The 13294-nt window shown below is 41.7% G+C and overlaps 1 protein-coding gene and 1 long non-coding RNA gene across 8 annotated transcripts in view; one reads left to right on the forward strand and one right to left on the reverse strand.

Moving 5' to 3' along the window:
* LMO3 (LIM domain only 3) overlaps positions 1-13294 on the reverse strand; it is a 64935-nt gene that overhangs the window by 48530 nt on the left and 3111 nt on the right. For 4 of the 7 annotated variants that reach the window (XM_055118158.1, XM_004611290.2, XM_055118155.1 and 1 more), the window contains exons 2-3: positions 12543-12609; positions 7123-7336 (exon numbers count right to left, since the gene is read on the reverse strand). In XM_055118158.1, the coding sequence (XP_054974133.1) occupies positions 7123-7328 (206 nt within the window). In that variant the 5' untranslated portion in view covers positions 7329-7336; positions 12543-12609. Of the gene's footprint in view, positions 1-7122; positions 7337-10979; positions 11204-11251; positions 11574-12542; positions 12610-12900 lie in introns of those variants that run through there. The other 3 variants (XM_055118157.1, XM_004611288.2, XM_055118154.1) reach the window with 3 other exon arrangements.
* LOC129399117 (uncharacterized) overlaps positions 11357-13294 on the forward strand; it is a 6855-nt gene continuing 4917 nt past the window's right edge. The window contains exon 1 of the long non-coding RNA XR_008626943.1: positions 11357-11468. This is a non-coding gene — a long non-coding RNA (uncharacterized LOC129399117). The remainder of the gene's footprint in view (positions 11469-13294) is intronic.

Consider the following 13294-nt stretch of genomic DNA (forward strand, 5'->3'; position numbering starts at 1 on the left):
AGGGTGTTGGGGCTTGAACCTGGGTTAGTCCTGTGCAGGGTCAGCCACATGCAAGGCCTTACCTGCTGTACCCTTTTGTATTTCTCTGGTCTTGCTATAAAAATCATTTTGATATACAGGGGAATAAAACCAAAATGACACAGGTGCGTAATGTGAATAGATTGTAGGCACAGTAATTATATGTGATAAATTAGTTAAAAATTATGCTCATATCTTCCCAGGTTTTACAGAAAAATTGTCCATTATTATAATAAGGGACACCTGCCCTGTGCCCCCTTAACTTCCCCCCCCCCCAAATACCACTAAACAAAATAAATTTCTTTAAAGTTGCCAACAAAGGAACCAGGGAGCTTCCTGCAAGAGCTGGAGTCAATGCTTTGCGTGCAGGAGCACTGGGTTTGATACAAGAATATTGCCCATTTTCCACTCTTCTCCTAAAGCAACCCTAACACCGACCCCACCCCCCCACACGGAAACCTTACAAATGAAATTCTGAATACCATATATCTTGCTTCACAATGTATAAACTTCCTTCAAATTAAATTTCTTATAAATATCTTGAAAAAATGAACTGCATATTGGCTAATCATGAAAACAAATATGAGAGTAGGCACAGAAACAGAACAGTAACAAATTCTCTCAAAGCTGAGGCAAACTGAATTGGAGATAAACAAGGTTAGGGAAGAAAAGTAGATAGTCTATAATATTAGGAATTTGGCTCTCAAACTATGGTGATCTGGTTAAAGTTCATTATGACTAAAGGAAACATTTTCCCAATATTACGTAGACTCTATTCTCTGTATGCAGAGCCTACAAATACACATTGCTCTTCAAATGTTGAACAGGGGGAAATTCCTTGTATTAGTAAAAGCAACTGCTTAATTTTTTTTGTCATCTGATTAAAAAAGAAAAATAGGGGCAGATAGGACATTTGCCTTGCACGTGGCCGACATGGGTTTGGTTCTCAGCATCCCATATGGTCCCCCAAGCACCGCCAGGAGTAATTCCTGAGTGCAAAGCCTGAAGTAACCCCTATGCATCACCGGGTGTGACTCAAAAAGCAAAAAAAGAAAAAATATATTGATGAAACATAACTAACAAAAATTCATAAAAATTTCTGGTCACTTGAATAGAATATTGCTATTTTTAAAATTCCTTTCTTTCAAAATCTTGTCTCACATTTACAATTCATATACTTTAGCACTTATTGATAAAGACAGGAAATGCTAACTGATTTAAGATCGACTGAGGTTTCAGTTTGTAATTTTGAATAGAAAAATAGGAGCTAAAAGATGTTTTTAAGTCAAATACCAAAGTAAAATCTCCATGCCTCACATGTAATGAAGAAAAAACATAATGGTAATTTAGGTTGGTGCAATTTGTTGTTGAAGCTATATAAATTTTATGTGAGGCACAAAACTAAGCTATGCAATATATTTCTGTAGTATATATATTCATCAAAACCATTTACAAAATTACTACTTTCAGCAAATTTTTGAAAATGAGATTCCTTAATAAATTATGTTTATGCAGTCAAAACACAGCATTAAAATTTATTATTAGTCACTTAATGGAAGTTAATGGTGAGTTTATAAATGAAGTGCTGGCTTACTTTGATATACTCTAAGAGCAACCAAAAATAGAGATTCTTTCCCAGAGTTCTATGTATTTATAAAGTGCAAAATAAGCAATTTTGGCAATTCTCAAATGTAGTTCTTCCAGAAGCATTTAATCCTAAATATACTTGTAGAAACAGAATATTTTTCTGCTAAGTCAGGTATGTCTAACTTGTCTATCTTATGTGTAAAATCTATCCAACTTAAGTATTCCATGTTTTATAAAAACATTTTAAAGTTGTAAAGATTTGGAAAAAGCATGAAGCATTTCTTGATTTTTAATACTTTGGGGACCAATTTTTGGTAAAATATCTCATGTCACAGAATTAAGTATAGAAAAGTATTATAGATAGATCACCAAATAAATTCTACATGTAAATTAAATGATTTTTAGTCAAAATTATTGCAAAGGGAGTCATCATTGAGGAAATCTGGTGTGAATTCATCATTTTTCGCTAATGCTTCTTCAGAAGTATTATACAGAACAAAATTACCACTCCTGGTCTGTACTGGTTCTTGAAAAACCTAGTGTCTAAAAATGCTTTATGTAGAATTCAATAATACTTTGTTATTATAAACAGAAAAATGAACTGAAAGTTCCACTTTTTATAAGACTGTAAGAATTTTCTAGGAATGCAACAATATTTTTAACAGACACATTTTAATATGTGAAATAATTACATATTTTAATGTGTGATTCTTACATGCCCAAATTTTAACTTAGAAATTTAAATGTAACAAAAGTTAGGACTGTAACAAACTGTTAAAAAGCTCAAATAAAGCTTATAGAGAAAACCATTTCTTCGGGAGGAGTTTCCTTTAATATAAATGCTGAAGTTTACACAGAATTGAAAATAATAAAATTTTTGACTCTTTAAAGTAATAATAATGTACTGCTTTCTGGGTAAAATATATCCAAATGCTTAATATTAAAAAAATGATAATGAAAGAAAAAATGATCATTTTATTCAGGATTATAAAGTAGTGTATTGACAACATACTGTTATTTACTTAAGGCTATAATTATGTACTAATACAAGTTTAACCTGATTTAAAAATTTAGAAGTGTCATGTTTGATCTGTGTGTGCCAGGTAGATGCTCTATGTAGCATTTAATTCTAATTTCTATTTTAAAGTTATTATATTAAAGCATATAAAATTTGTAGTCAGCATAGCAGCTTCAAATCCTTTTTGTTAATTGGCAACTATGGTGGAGCATGAAGCATCCTTCTTTCCTCGTAGTTTCAATTTAAACAAATCATCCTCCTATAAAAATGGCAAATTGCATTAAATTTTGCTTAAGACATTTTCAGCTTCTCATAGAGAAAGAGCTAGTTAGAAGCAGCCTTATGTCACAAACCACAGCAAACAGCTTTGACTAGTCTCTGGTTAAAAAAAAAATCATTCATAGAGGTATTAAAACACACACACACACACACACACGTACACAAATAAACAAACAGGCCTTACTGCTTAAAATATGAGTAAAAAGTTGCAGCCTTTAAAAAAAAAACAAATATCACTCCATACCTTGAAAGCTAAGTACATATTTTTCACTGCTTCCAAGTTAAAAAGTCTTTTGTTCTTTCTCCTCATTTTGACTCCTTAACCCTTGCCATAGAACCCTCATTTTAAAACTTTGATTATGCACTAGCTATTTTATTGATATCTTCCAAACCAAACTAAGGTTGATAGTTTAGCAATGACTGGAAACTTATAAACATCATTTTTATCACTTTGATATTGTATACAGTTCTTTTTAATCAATTCAATGAAAAAATTCTATTGCTTTTAAGTTCTAATTCAAGAAACCAAGATGTTTCCCCGTGCAATTTGTCAAAAACTCAACTTTTAAAAATAAAAAGTTATATGTGTTGGATACATTTTTAACAGATATATTCTAGGCTTTGGCATATAAGTGTAGATGGGCAGATTGACTTCATAGCTTAAGTCAGAAAGCGTGTTAATAGAGGAAGTTTTGAAAAGTCAATCCTTCTGTTCCTTTATCTAATGAGTTTTTAAAGACAGAGAACAATCCCCAAACTGGTAAACTGTCTGTCATCAGATCTGTGCATTTTATAGTCTACAGAAAAATACAATGTATTATGCTAGCTCTGTTATGGAAAGTGAGTAATTTCATTGTTAAAATGTGTAACTCTGTTCATAAAATCTTTTCATTTATAAAAGAGTTAATTGTGTTTCAAAGAAGTAAAAATCTGAAAGAAACCAAATTACCACAATACGTTGTATAGCCATTTAGAAAATATCATATGATCTAAATTCATGTATGCATCATTTATAGAATGTGAAAAAGCAAGTCATCACAATCACTACTCAAAGTAACAAAAATAAAATGTCAGAACTTCAACACCTGGCATTGAAGTGTGTTTTGTTTTCTCTTTAGTTGAAGTTACTTAGGAAATCAAATACAACTGACAAAAATATTTCCCTCTTCTCTTGATCGGATTGAATTATCCAACTCACGATCATACTTATAAGCAATAGTTAGCTAGTCCAGGTAACCTGTTTTTTTAACGATATTCTTACTTATATGCCAACTAATATAGTCAGAGAAATGCAATCTGTAAGATACAATAGGTTGTATTAATGCCTTAAATAAATGACATAACCTAATGATCAAAACCTAAAACCAAACCACATTCCAATAGGATTTAAGTGATTAAAGATTGCTCACGCAAGATACTGAAAGGAAACTGCTGGATGAGAAGAGGAATGAAAAAAAATATTCAAAACTCTGGAAAATAGCCGCCAAATACTATTTGTTATCTGATCATGTTGGAATTTTTGTGTAATTGGTGAACAACAGTAGTAAAAATTTTAGCATTACCTGTCTTTTTCCCCTGGGTAATTTTGTCTATTACCAAAAATTTTGCCTGGGACACAAGGCATTCAATAAACACTTTTAAATACATATGAGAAGAAATAAATTTGTAAATAAAATTTGCTTGACAGTATTTGATATGCAGAATCCGAACAGAAATTTGCAGAGAAATAATGCTGCTGAACATTCAACACAACTTCATTGAGATACACACCTTCTACATAAACTAAAATTGACACCTGAAGCATAATCTATAACACCTTGCAATGCTCTACACACATACCAACCCCTATTTCACTTCAGCAATTATAAATTGCTCATGAATTACTAGTTACCCAAGAAGTCCTGTTAAGTATACCAAGCCCTCAGTTTAAGCAAGGGATAAACTTGCTATTAACAACTTAGTTCGAAATGTTAACAACTCTGGCTGTTAAAATAACAACCAGCCATTAATGTGGTAATGACCAATTTAAGAGGTTAGTGGACTCTGAGAAATTAATGTATTGGCAATCAGGACCAGCATTTCATATTAAATGAAGTATGATTTTTCAAATAAGGCAGTACACATTAAAGGCATGAAGTTATCAGAAAGTAAATAAACATATCACAAATAAAGCAACATTCAGATCTTTTGACAGAAGATAAGTATATCTCATATAAAAACTATTTTGACAAGTTCCCTTCAGTGCAGCACTTATTTATGACTGAAATGTTAGTTGAACATATTTTTGTTACCACAAGGAAGAATAAAACCGAATAAGTCTGATTACTATCCCTGTTTGCTACTAGAAGCCAACTGTATAAATTTATATTATAAATTTATATTCAGTTTTAAAAAGTCCTAAGATTTTAAAAAGATTTCCAGAGGCTTTCTACAACTTTTTTCTTAGATGTTTTATCTTTGGTGCTTATTAGAACATCTTCTTCTTGCCTGGACTATATAAACTTCTTCTAGAATTGTTGCGACATAAACCGACGTCAGATACTGAAACTGTGAACACATGTTAAAGTTTTTTTTGAAAGTATCAAACACTGCAACAAGGACTGGAGCAATAGCTCAATATGCTGAGGCATGTTCCATAGTTGAGAGACCCGGGTTTACTTCCTAGCATGGCATATGCCCCCTCCTACCTCAAAACATGAGCAAATAGCCAGGAGTCGCTACCTCATGTAGCACCCAAACAGACAAGCTCAAACTCAATAATGAAAAGCTGTGACTCTTGGTTAATAAAGATAAGGATGTGATCCCACTCCAAGGAAAGAACAATGCTTAATGCGGAAATGAGTTTCTCCCATAGAACGAGCAGAGGAAAAAAGATGTTCCGACAGGAAAGTTCAAAAGCTGCAGAGTGGCTAGTTCGGAAGTAGTGAGTGGTCGCAAGGTCAACCTACAGTCAACCTGCAGCAAAGTATAAACACAAGCTGAGGAGTTCTCCGAGGTCTCTGCAGTAGCGTCACCTCGATGAGCTGTGCTGCCACCAAGGCAGACGTTTCAGCTCTCGGGAGCCACTTCCCCTTACTGGCACCTTGCATGTATTCTGTGCTCTTGGAACACAAAGAAGTAACAAGTGGTCATAATTAGTCATGAGGCTGTCAGCTGAGGGGAAAGAGTAGAAGTTGATAAACAATACCGGATTCACCCTCTTGGAGCTGCCATTAATCAAGTGATATATTTTTATATGTACAGATTACATTGGACTGAAAATAACTGAATTATAGACTAAGAAGCAGCAAATTATTCCCTCTCAAACACCTCCCCAAAAGTCGGAGAGGGTGAAGGAATTATTGCTGATGGATAAAATTTGTCTCATCAGGGAGAAAATTCAAAATAAATTGCTGAGTGCCAGATGAAAAAATGATTAATCATATTAAATATGAAAATCCAAAGGATGCCATCTATCACTTCTCTAATGCAATAGATCCTATTTTATGAACATAAGTAATCTGCAGTTGAAGTGAGTCAGAAAAGTTGTCCTAAAAGCCCACTCACGCTTCTTAAATGGTAGCTCATATGCTGGGTCTTCTAGACTGGAAACAAGTTTAGACGACTCCGTGGCTTCGTAAACAAGAACATCTGCATTGTCCTGAAATTGCCCCAGATGTTCCCAGTTTAGAGAGAGACTATGGTTCCCCCACAATGGGGCAGATCTTGGTTGTTTTCCCCAAAGCTGCTGGGCCACGCTGCCTAGTGATCACCCTCCCCTGGCCACCAGGAGTGCTAGGAAGAGAAGCTGACACACTCACACTTGGTCAAAGTCTACCGCACACATGCTAACAAATTTCCAGTTAAGAAACATCAAGCTCACTTGAAAAATCTGAAACCGAGAGAGGAAGAGCTTCAGGTCGTGTCCAATCTGGCTGGTCCCTAGGTTTTAACAATAGATCTAGAACGCCCCTTTCTACAAACACATCTTTGACATAAATGGGCCATTGGGATGGAGGAAGAACCGATCTTAAACAGAGCATCCAAATCAGCCCCAGCCAGCCCGAGAGAAGCCTGCGTCTAGCTGGCCATGGAGAGCCAGGCACCTGGAAACATCATGAAGGCTGCCCAGCCCACACCTACCAGGCTGGCAGGAAGCAACGGGAACAGCAGAAAAACCCACTGACAAAAGTCTTTGAAATGGAATCCAGTCATCACTGGCGTGCGAGACGCGTTCCTACCTCAGATAGTCTCTGCGACAAAGGATGAGATTAGCTTTCGTGTACAGGGTGGAGCCCACTTCTCCCAGGCGACAGTCACAGCAGGCGCACTTCAGGCAGTCTTCATGCCAGTATTTGTCCAGTGCCTTCAGGAGATACCGGTCCTTGATCTTTCGGTTGCAGCCAGCACAACCTTTCGGCTTGGTGTCTGGCTGGACTGAGAGCATTTGTATACCTGAAGGGAGACAAAAACAAAAAAGAGAGCTGGGTGCCCTGGAAAGCAGTCCAAAGACCCTCCGCCCCCCACCCAGTGCCTCAAGCCAACATGCGGTTTTCAAAACTGCCTCCTTGAGAAAGAAGGGTTGAAGTTTTTGTTTTTCTATTTGCATTCAAGTGGGCACTGTCCTGAAATCGAACTACATTTTGGAATCAAAAGGCTCGAACTTGAAGAAGTCCCTAGAAGTCAGCCTTAAAGTTACACGTGGCAAACGAACCTCAGGAATCACTGGATGCACACTAAGTTAAGTTGCAGTGAATTATTTGACAGCGGTCCCCATTTACCACACAGAAGAATTCCTTTAAAGAGAAAATGTGACACGCGCGGGCTAACCACCTTTCCAAGAAAGCCGCTTCACAAACGAGGACGGGGGCATAATCAAGGAAAATCAACAGCGAGTTTTCTTCGCTCATGTAAAAATTTCATTTACTGTGTGCTTGATGGTTTAGGGGATTACACTAATTTACAAGGCAGGAGAGGAGGTTACAGTTAAGTACACAGTGCACCAATCAGCTCAACAGTCCGATATGATGTTTGTATTCAGATACTTCCTTCTGTGCCCTTGATCTTTTAAAGTACTCTGTGTTAAAAACTTTTTTTAAAATGCACACTCACACATCTTAGTGCTTCTATTCATACCAAATTACCAACTATATACAATATTGTTTTATGTATAACTACAGTGTATGACTATGTCATTATCATTAAAAAAAGTAAATATCCTTATTTACTCTATAGGGGAAAACAAGGCAAGATATAAATATATGCCAAATTATATAGACACACATCTATAAATATATTACCTATCATGTATACTATACTAGACATGGAGGAATGTATATATTTTGGAGATGTAGCTTCATCATCAGGTGCCTACCTGGGTTCTACGAGTTTTACAACTGGTCTGGCATTTTTCCTAGTGAAAGAACATTCATCTTTGACTTTTTCTTTCCAAAGTGCTCATAAAAGTTTTTTTTTTTTAAAAAGCATAACCAACTATGCAGAACTTTATGCTGTTCAAGTAACTCATTCTAAGCACTGTAAATATGGTAGACATCAGCAATTCCAAATTCCCTCATCTGGCAGATGAGGAGCCAAACCCACAAGAGAATCAAGGTGCTATGGAAGCAAGGAGACCCCCCTGCCTAGAGGGTCTTCCTCCAAGCCGGGCGAGCCCACGGCTCTCTTATGCCTCGTCTCTGGTCTTAAAGTTTGTAACTCAGCCCCACACATCAACTGTGCATGCACTCGGCTCCTTTCCACAGGAAGCAATGCCAACCTGTAATCCGGGGCCTTTTCTGTGGGTTTCCCACCACCTCAACAGAGAAGCCTTCCCCGACTTCCCATGCATGACCTTCACCATCTCTTTGAATCCCACTGATAAGAGACAGCAAGACCCCAGACACTCAATGCTGAGAAACTTCTCTGGTTGAAAATCATACATGAACCACACCCCGCCGGGCCGGGTGGCCGAGCTCTGGAGCAGAAGGGAAACGGGTGGTGGCACGGAGCTGGATGGCTGGTGTTCCTGCCACCTCTGCACAGCCCTGAGGGCTGCGGTTTGAGCAGCCGGCCTGTGCCATGCAAAAGCAGGTGGGCTTCTGCCAGCCGGCCGTCTGTTCCTTTGAAGGAGCCGAGGGGCTAGTGTAGATTAAGCAAAACCCTTGATGGCTCTGTGAAGGCTCAGTCTTGAGAACTTCTAACAAATGAAGTTTCTTTGATCAGAACTTAGTTACCCTCTTGTAGCCAAGTTCCACAAGCTATGAAGTCCATTAATTACGGAGCAAAACATACCCCAGTGCTTGCTAACCACATACCTAGGAGGAAGGGTCGTCTGGCTTTGCTAAATGACATTTTGGGCTGTGTTACTGAAACCATTCAGAAACATATCAATACTGGCTATTCTAATTATTCACCTTCTGAGGCTATTATTCTCCTTTCACACCCTAAGACTGAAAAAAAAATTTTTTTTAATCCTTCTTAATTGTAGTTAAGCTGCATTTTCCTTAGTTGTGTTGATCTCTCTCATCTAGCCTAGAAGGTCAGCTCATTTTTTCCCCCTTTTGTCTTTTTTTTTTCTAAATGCTTTACAACGGAGGGAGGGAATACCAACATTTGGCACAAGTTACACCACCCCGCTTGTCTTCACAAAATGTTTTTGTTGTGTTGACATTTTAATTTAGCACTCAGAGGCCAATTAATATTTGAAACTCTTACATTCTGTTTGGCCTTGGGCAGAAAAGGAGTTTGAAAATTTACACTCCATCCTGGTACTGTCTCTTGGTCCTCCATCAGCACATTTTTTCTGGAAGAGGAACTCTTTTCGAATCCCCGCAAGTTAACAGTTATAGAAAGACAACTATCTCCTAGCCACCGTATCACCATGTGCCTGAAAGGCAGAAAACGGTCCACAGTCGCCCCTCACCATCCGGCAGAGCACGTCTGGGTAGAGTTACATGATCAGAGCGGAGGAACATTTCACAAGTTACTCAGAGCACATCAGCACTCATAACTAGTTTTAGATTGGCATGTAAATTGTTCTGAGGGAAATTCTTATTGCCTCTGAGACCCTGCCATTCTGAGTTATTTGACAGTTTAAGGGAAATCATAATTAAAAAAAAGACATAAATAATAGCCTGTGCAGTGTGCTGTGCAGAAATAAGTAGAACCGTTTCATTTAAACTCTGGTGAGCTTTTAATTGCCTGGATTGCATTGTGCGGCGGCCTAACGGTTGATTGCTTCCATTATGTCCCTTGTTCTGTGCCATTCATCCGCGCAGTCTCAGCTTTAGTAGTTAACACAACAAAGTAACCACAACTCCACAACACACAAGGGCTTAAAAAAATAATCATAATAAAAGATTTGCAGCACTTACACACAGTCTTTTATATTTTTGGACCAACTACGCACTGTGAATGGAAACCACTTTGTCCCTGTCGGAAGATTCACAGAGAACAATTTGGGAGAAGAACAGGAAGGGGGAATCCATAAAGGGGGTTGGCAGAGACGAGGTGTCTCAGGAAGATGCTAAAATGGGAATGCAGGTTCTGCAGCTGGGAGCAGTGACACAGATTAAAAGAATTTGGCCAACACAGCCCTTCCATTGCCAAGAGGTACCAAACAAAAGATTTTTTTTTTCTCCTCCAGCCCATCTTCATCCTCTTCCCCTGCCCCCAGCCCAGACTGGAAAACGGGATTGGGCCTAAAAGCTTGTTTCTCTCTTTTGACTGGCCCAGAGCACCCCTACAGGCTGAAGCCCCCCTAAGGGACAACAATGCAAATAGATGTCCCCAGATCTCAGGCGCTGGGGCTGCTTAACTCTGTTCTGCCCCTTCAACTCCCAACCCCCTCCCCATCCTTCCACCCACCCTCCCCTTTTTGAGCAATGGAGCTGGGAACCAATTTGATTCCCTTTTTCTCCAATGCAGCTGCAAGGCTCAGAGATACTGACATTTTTCCACTCTTATCAGTTTAATTACAGTTACCATGGCAGCAAAGTGCTAGTGCTTGGCAAAGGCCAACAAGAGATTTGCAAGACTGAGTTCAATTTTGATGCAGCTCACATGCAAAATAAAAAAAAAAAATAAGAAACATACATACACTCTAACAAAGAATCCCTTGCCGAGTTTATGCTCCAGCCTTTTGTGGTTGTGTCTTTGCAGCCACACGGGGATGGCTGGCAAAGAATGGAGCCGTATTTGTGGCACCCAGCAAGATTAATTGGTTTAAACAGCCGTCTTTCAAAGCAGTCCTCACAATAATATTTCGAATCTTTCCCAACGACACAAAAGCGGCGGAAGAGGAGGAAGGCTTCGGCGCAGCCCAGAGAGCCAAGCGCTGGCAAGTGCATCTAGGAGAGATTGTAACCTTACCAAAACTTTTCTCCTTTTTCTGCATGAGTTGACTTAGGCGTGCCTGAGTTGCAGCAGCTTCGCATGAGCCCCAAGCCCCAAGGTAGCCGTGGAAGGGAGAGTCTCCCGGCTTTTTTTTTTTCTTTCTTTTTTTTTTTTTTATGAGCTCAAGCGTGGACCCGGCGCTGGTGCGCAGCCTGCACCGCTGAGGACTATTGTGAAGCCACTTTGGGAGCAGGTCGGAGCGGCGGCAGGGGGTGGGGGAAGGGACGCGGGCGGCCAGACGAGACAGGGCGCGCGCGCGCACACACACACAGGCACGCGCACACAGACACACACACATACACAGAGACACACACACAGACACACACGCGCGCGCACGCACACACACACACGCATGCACGCACTAACACACACACACACTCACGCACACACATACACACACACACAGGCAGTGTGGCAGTGTGCAAAATGACGGCGAATGACAAAGCCACATGCTTCCCTACCTCTGCCCGTAATCCGAAAATCCCAGCGGCCCCTTTTAGCTTCGCGGTAACAAATGGATTTGATTAAACTGTCACATGCAGCGTTAGCATAGCATATCGTGTTCAATATGAAAAAGATCATAAATCTGACTTGGATTTCATAACAGCAATCTGGGGAACCTCCGGGAAAAAATGTGCTGAATCGGGCTGAAGCTCAGCCTAGGAGGTGCCCGGGCTCCGTCTTCCACGGAGCCCCCTCGCTCCGGGCCACTTCTCCCCGCAGCTCTGCGCCCCCACGGCACCCTCGCCCCCCTTCCCACCCTAACAGTCACTTTTCCCTCTGGAGGGAGGGAGGGGGGAGATCGGGGACGGCAATTTGTCAGGATGGCACCATGGGAAGGGGCAGAAGTGTCAGCGAGAAGCGAAAGGTGAGGGGGGGAGTCCTTTCAACTCCGGGGGAGGGGGGCACACATTTCTGCAAGTAAGGCAGGTGGCCGGCCGGGAGTCCGCCCAGGGCTGCGACCCCCCTTCCTTCCCCGCGCCCCAGCGCCCAACTCTGCCCAGCTCCTCTGCCACCCCATCACCGGCCCCCAGGAGTCGCGGGGCAGCCGCGATGCTGCAGCGCCGGGTGTTACTTTGCCTCTCTCCGAGAGTCGGACTTGAGATGTCCCGGCTGCCCGGCCCATCGTCGTTGAGTTCGGGTGTCCTGGAGATCCCCCTCCCGCAGACCGACCCTGGCGGGGCAGGCGAAAGTTGTGGGGCGCTGGGAGGGGGCGGCGGAGCATCACCCCGGGACGCGCGCCCTGCCCGAGCCGCGCCGCGCTTACCTTCTCCAGGAAGCGATGCAGGGGGAGGCCGTTCAGCAAGCGCCGGGGCTGCTCGGTTGCGCTTCTCCTTGGGAAAGGTCAAAAAGAAGCATTGTTTGAAAAAAAAAAAAAAAAGAAAAAAAGAAAAAGGGGGGAGGGAGGGATCCTCGCTCTCTCGCTCTCTTATTATTATTATTATTATTTTAAGTTTAAAATAACGAGGTCCTCCAGGATCCGCCAAGTGACGGTGTTGACCGCATCAGAGCCACAGGTGTCCTCCTTTTTTTTTTTTTTTTTTTTTAAGGCAGCTGCAGTCCGAGCCCGGCTCTGTCTCGCTCTCTCTCTCTTTCTCCCCCGTCCAAGGCTCCAGACAACTTACCCGGGCCCGGTGCGGCGCGCGAGGAGCCGAGCTGGAGGCAGCCCCGGGCTCTCAGCTGCAGAACGCGCCGCTCTCGCGGCCAGGCATGATGGTCCAGCCGCGGGAGCGGTCACTGCGCGATCCCGGGGGCCGCCGGAGCCCGGGCAGCCAGCGCGGGGCCGGCCCGCAGAGCAGCAGTTCCCTCCCCGCTGATCGCAGACTGCCGCCCTCCCCTCGGCTCCCCTTCCCCGCCCGCCCTCTCCCGCCGGCGGCCTCGCTCTGCTCCTCCGCGCGGCTCTGCGGCTCCGCGCGTCCGGCAGCCCCGGCAAAGTGCAGGAGCCGCCGCGAGACAGCTCTGGCTTTGTTGCTAATTTCCCAGGGTGAAAATTTACAAGGCTGCCAGGGCTGTCTGCGC

This window comes from Sorex araneus, chromosome 10, assembly GCF_027595985.1.
Source record: "Sorex araneus isolate mSorAra2 chromosome 10, mSorAra2.pri, whole genome shotgun sequence".
NCBI classification, from domain to species: domain Eukaryota; kingdom Metazoa; phylum Chordata; class Mammalia; order Eulipotyphla; family Soricidae; genus Sorex; species Sorex araneus.